Here is a 6000-nt window from a genome sequence, read left to right as displayed (position 1 = left end):
AAACTTCCTGGCAGAGGGTCCAGCAGAAACAAATACGTGGAAGTAGAAAAACCCAGAAAATGCTTGAGAAGCAGTACGTACCCATAGAGACACTTCTTGGCTCTCCGGTCTGGTACCCAGAATATTCATTTCTATCTAAGAGCATAACCATAACCACAGATTGAAGTCAAATTCTTTGGGTTAGCATCGGAAGTCTTCCATCTTCTTGCTAGAAACAAGAAAGTCTATTTCCCAGGGACTTTTCCTGAGTCACAGGATTCCTGCCCTTCTTCTTGGGAGCCTGCAAAGCACCTTCTTGTGGCCTTTACTCTGTTTTGCGGATTTTCACTCTCTGCCTCTTGTGGCAGTTGTCTCTGAATGTACCTTATCTCCCCTACTGGACTTTGAGCTCCTGGAAAAGGGGGTCTTTCCACTCCTATGTCTCTAGGTCCCAGGTCACACTCATGCAGAAAAAGGTTTCAAGATAAGCTCAGTTGCCTGGGATGGGCAGTGCTTAACCAGAAGAGGGAAGTCCTCAGAGTAAGAATTTCAGTCAGTGGGTGAAGAAGGGAAAGGACACGTGGGAACAGGCCCCCCCCCCTCAGGCTGTCTCCCACAGGTCCCTACCGCCAGCTAACAGTTTTGGGGTGGAGGGAGGCTGTGACTCATTTGCTTTCTCTTTGGGCTGGAATTTCTTCTTGTTTCACAACTGAGAGCCCAGAAGTGGCTGTGTCATAGCCGCCACTAGTAGCCATGAGTTCCTAAAGAATGAAGCGCAGAACACTTACTGAGTGCCTACTATGCACCAAGCATTGTTAAGGGCTTTACATGCACTACTCAATAAGTTTCCCCATGTGTAAATGAGAAGAAAAAACCTCAGAGATCTTAGGCAACTCTGATATTGACAGAACTGTGATTTATACCAGGTGTCTCCGACTCGAGTTGCCCTGGAAGTCTCCTGGGTCCAAACATGTCATTTCTGATACTCGAGTCAGGTTAGTCCTGTAGCCCCTCCTTCAGCTCCCCATCACCGAGGATGCAAACCTTTAAGGTTTCACTGCCTTAGCATTCTTGAGGGCTCTTAAGGTCCTGAAAGGGAAAAGGCAGCTTGTGGAACAAAAAAGGGCTGAAATTAACTCCCCAGTTCAGTTCCTCCATTCCATTACCTTTGCAGAAGTGCAGAATCAAGGTCCCCGAATCCCCAGGCAGGTAGTTCTCAGTGCAGAAATTCTCTAGCGCCCTCTGGTGGTCTCCAACATCCCTGTGTGCTCTCAGGGATTACTTCGTACAGCGCAATGGGGACAGCCCATCATCACAGCGTAGGGAGACGGAGGCGCACTTACCCAAAGCCCCGCATGCAGGAAATAGTAGAGCTGGGGTCGACCCACAGCTCCGGGCTGCCAGCTCTTTCCGCAGCATCACTTTCTGTCCTTGTAGTTCTCCATAGTGGTTGACTGACCCAGCAGGCAATGCTATTAACACTTATTATTTATAAATACTATATTGCTCTTTCAAATGTGCCACACTATTAGGTGCGCCGTGATACTGTGTTATATATTAAGCTCAATTAGGCAAATATCTAAAATGGGAAGGTGGCACACCCACAGTGGAATCGCGACACTCCTGTGATTTCAAGGGTCACCCATCTCACACGTCAAGGACCAGACTTTTATCTCCCGCCCGCTGTTGTTGGGAAGCAGGCTCTCTGCGTAAACTCATTCCCACCACCTCATTTGCAGGAAGGTCAAGACGCCCAAGGAGATAAAGTCTCTTGAGATACAAATGGTACTTCAAGTGGAAGAGGTGACAAGAGAGGAGAGGAAACTACGAAACGCCCTCCGGTGGGCTTTTCTCGCCTGGGGGATAGGAAATGACCGCAGGAGGGAGCGGAGTTGGGAGGACTCACGGGGCCCGGGCTCCAGAGTGTGAGGACTGCTCACCTTTGACGGCTGGGACCTCGGCGCTGGCCGGTCCGGGGGCAGAGGGGCGGAATGGGTCCCAGACCAACGGCAGGAACCAGGGAGGATCCGGACTGCAAGGCACCGGGACCAGTCTCTCAGAAAACCTGGAATGAGCCCTTCCACTCAGTTTTTTTTTTAATTTTCATTTATTGTTTATATTATTTTTATTGCATTTTCCCATTACCATTTACTCCCCCGTACCCTCTTCCACCTCCGCGCTCAGTTTTGTTTTCCCGCACCTTTGCTACGCCTGGGTCCCGAAAGAGGAAAAGGCACCGTTGTGCTGCTCCCTGGGGGGCTGACTTATCACCTCCCCCGCCCCCACCCCAAGGAAAGGTGTGGTTGGCGGAACGCGCCCCACCAAGGCGCTGGGGAAACCGCGGGACTCAGCAGGCAGAAAGCCCAAGGTGGCGTGAGTTTGGGAAGGAACAAGACATGGAGGGGGCGGAGAGGGGGGAGCCCGTAATGGCAGCCGAAGGGATTCCGATCCTCCTGCTCAGAACGTGGAGGTCCATCTAGATGCCCGGGGACAACTCAGCTGTGCTCCTTGGAGGATCCCAAAGGCTGGCTTTGTCAATTCGTCAGAAAACAGAGTGTGATGCCTGGCCCCAGGACTTCGGTGGAAGGCGCAGAGGGCTCTCGGTGAGAATCCGGAGAAAGGGAGAGAGGTGAAGCCTCAGCCCCACTCCACACCCTCTTCCTGCCTATAAATAACCCCGCGTCACTTCAAAGGGGACAGAGATAGCGGGAGAGGCCGCTCCCGGGGCCGGTGGCTCGGGGGAGCGGCCCCTGCACACCACGCCCCCCACCCGGGGCGAGTTCGAATAAATAAACAAATCCAAGCCGTCGGCCCCGCAGGAGGTGGAGGAGGAAAGGAGAGGAGGAGGAGGAGGGAGGGGGGCGGGAGAGATTAGTTTGGGAAGTAGCACGGATTGCTCATCCGATCCGTGCAGCCGCAGCTAGTGTGTCAAGTTACAGAGACGCCGGAATCGGCCCCAGCGCTCCTCCGCAGCGGCCACGACCCACCTTTGCCCATGGGGCCCTCTAATCGCGCCCCTTCGCTCCGGGACTGAAACTGGCTCGCCGGGAAGACGCGAGACACCGAGAAACGCCGACTGTGCAGAATCAACTCGAGGACTCTGCAGACACTTGAAGGGAAAGACGGGGCGGAGAGGAGTGCCGGCCAGATTCCCCTAACTTTCCCGGACTTGGAACACTCCTCGAAGTAACTTTTTCTCACCTGGGCGTACCCCGATTACCGCGGCTTGTGTTTTCTCGGCTTCTCCTCTCTTGCTGCTAATTTTTCCATACTCTTTGCCGGGAGTAAAGGAAAGGGACATTTTCCAGCCACACAAGCCCTTTCCCCCTGCCCCGCAGCTTGGATCGAGCCTTTGGGCAGTGGCTCTCTCCTTTATTTATTCTATTTATTTATTTATTGATTCTCAAGACGCGAGGGGATGGTAGCGGAGCGCGCCCGAAAAGCGGCAGCTGCCGGTGCCCGAGGCCCGGGGGAGCTGGACGCTCCTGGGACGGTGGCTCTGGCGGTGGCGCCAGCTGAGCGCTGCGCCCGGCTGCCGAGCCCGGGGTCGTGCGGGCTGCTGGCGCTGACCCTTTGCTCGCTCGCGCTCAGCCTGCTCACCCACTTTCGGACCACGGAGCTGCAGGCCCGGGTGCTGCGCCTGGAAGCGGAGTGTGGGGAGCAGCAAATGGAGACAGCTATTTTGGGACGAGTCAACCAACTGCTGGATGAGGTCTGTGCTCTTTGTTGCTGGCTTATATCCCTCCCCGCGACGCCCCCTCGCGCAGCCTCCAAACTCTCCACCCGCCGGTGCCCGCGGGAGCTTTCTATCCACGCCGCGCTGTGCGCCCCGGGACTCGCCCGAGTTGTCTGAGGGGAGGGTGGGGGCGGGGAAGGACTCTGCCCTGCCAGAGACCCTGAGGACCCGAGCTGTTTGAGCGGGATACCCTCAATACCCCCTCCGGCAGGCGCCCCCAGTGTCTGGGGCTGGCAGCGCCCTGGGCGCTTGAGGCAGGTGGAGGAAGGCAAGGCGCGCCCGGACGATCGGAGGTGGCCAAGCCCCCACTTTTCCCACACGGCACCCAGCCAGGGTAGTGTGAGAGCCGCCCAGCGCCCACACGTCAGGACGTGTGCCCCGTGGCCCGAGGCCGAGGCTACTAGGTCCCCATGGCCCTCCCCATCTATCCCGGGAAGATTAGTACTACCTTTTATTGCTAATGTTCCTTTTGGAAGATAGAGTGAGGGAGTGAGTCATCCAAGGGGCTGAGGGGGCCAGAGGGGACAGTTCTTGCAGCTGGTGGTGTCCTGACCCCTGCCCACTGCCCAAGACCACTGGAGCCCAGGTGTGGGTCTCCCTGGCTCTGCCTACCCTCTTGTTCCTAAGCTGGGTTTCTTTTTTCCTGCCCTCTGGAATGGCCCCCAAACAGTTTGTGTCTGTGTGTTTTTCTGGGGAAAAGATGCTGAGCTTACTCCCATTTCCAAAATGTTCATTAACACAAGTGGACTAAAAGCCACTAGTGTCTCTTACCCGTGGCAATCTTGGGAGTACATAAAAAGACCCACCCTCCCCAGGAAGGAGGGACATGTGTCTTATTGGTGCCATCAGAAAACAGGCATGAGGCCTGGTGAGTAACTTACGGGAATCTGGACAGCACAGGGTGTCCAGGGCCACATAGAGGGGAGGAGCCACAGGTAAGAGCGGCAGCAGCCTGGGAAGAGGTCCTGCAATAGGGTGGCAGTGGAAGGTTTCCATGGGACAAACCAGGAGGGCCTCTTAGTAAGAAGTGGGGTGCAATAGTGAAGGACAGGATGGTAGAGTCCAGCAGGTCTATTTTATTCCTACTCAGGCTTTGCAACCTGGGGCAAGTACCTTATTCTCGCTGGGCTCCAAAAATGGTGGTGATGATGGGAAGCATAAGAGCCCATCTCTTACTGTAGCGGTGTTGTAACCTTTCCGGAATGATGCGCCAGTTCCTACAGCGTGGCTCCTCTCAGGTGCCCCTGCCTGGCAAAGCGTGGTACCTGGCAAAGCGGGCCTCCACATTGGTCAAGGAGAGGGAGGCCACGTGGCCAGAACAGAGAGTGTGGCCACAGGGCAAGTTTACTGCTGCTGTCAGCTCATTCCCATGCTCTGCCAGATCCTAGGGAATCCAGAGGGCTGTCAGGCTGCCACAGTTCCCTGGCCTGGCCCGGTGGGGGAGGGGCGGGGAAGTAGGGGCTGTAGGCTCAGCAAGGCAAGCAGGCAGCCTCTGTGGTCCGCCTGTGAGTGCGCACGGGACTGGCTGTGCAGCAGCGGGTGTGAGGGCAGTGAGGGCTCTCCCGGGCATCTGTGGGGTGCCGCTCACTGAAAGACAGGCATCAGACCCTGGGGGTTTCACTCCTTTCCTCACATCCTTCTTTCCCCCTCCTGGCCTGCCGCTGTGGGCCAGGACATGCCCCAGCCCTTTCCCAGATCCTGATTCCTCCGTTTGAGACTTAGCCATGCCAAGTCTCATGCTCTTAGGGTCTTGGAGCTGGCAGTGTTATCTGACATGCTGATCCCTCTTTCCGAAACTGCAGCTTCATGTCTACCCCACTGACTTCTAGACCTCTCATCTGCAGAGCAGCTGGACTGACCCCATTTCACAGACGGGGGAACTAAGGCCCAGAGAGAGGCAGTAGGTTTCTCAGAGTCACATGGTGAGATCCAGGACTAGAACCTAGGCCTCCTGACCCTGCGTCCAGCACATTTCCCACCACGTCCTGCCATCTTCTTTGTCCATTCTCATCCAGTCATTCAGCAAATGCTTCCCGAGAGTCAGCTGTGTGTCAGGCAGTGTGGGCACGCTTCTGCCTTCCTAAATGTGCAGACGCACAGGACACAAAGAAGAAAGTGGGCAGGGGCTGCATCTTGTGGAAGGTACGGATAGTGGAAGGAGAGGAGGCCTGGGGAATGTGCTACCATGCAGCATACCTGATGGGGTGGCTTCCTGGGAGAGTGATTTCCAAGCAAAGTCTTCAAAGTAAATAGAAATTTTCCAGGCAAAAGGGGATGAGTGTTGG

General features: G+C 55.7%; 1 protein-coding gene across 1 annotated transcript in view; it reads left to right on the top strand.

Annotated features, from left to right (window-relative positions):
- Positions 1-2859: 2859 nt before the first annotated feature.
- COL13A1 (collagen type XIII alpha 1 chain) overlaps positions 2860-6000 on the top strand; it is a 146479-nt gene continuing 143338 nt past the window's right edge. The window contains exon 1 of the mRNA XM_037029257.1: positions 2860-3691. Coding sequence (XP_036885152.1) covers positions 3398-3691 — 294 coding nt within the window. The 5' untranslated portion in view covers positions 2860-3397. The remainder of the gene's footprint in view (positions 3692-6000) is intronic.

Source organism: Sturnira hondurensis, unplaced genomic scaffold, assembly GCF_014824575.4.
Source record: "Sturnira hondurensis isolate 20B ecotype Veracruz unplaced genomic scaffold, ASM1482457v3 Scaffold0020237, whole genome shotgun sequence".
Taxonomy (NCBI): domain Eukaryota; kingdom Metazoa; phylum Chordata; class Mammalia; order Chiroptera; family Phyllostomidae; genus Sturnira; species Sturnira hondurensis.
Note: the sequence above shows the minus strand (reverse complement) of the source record. Positions and strands in the feature narration are given on the sequence as shown.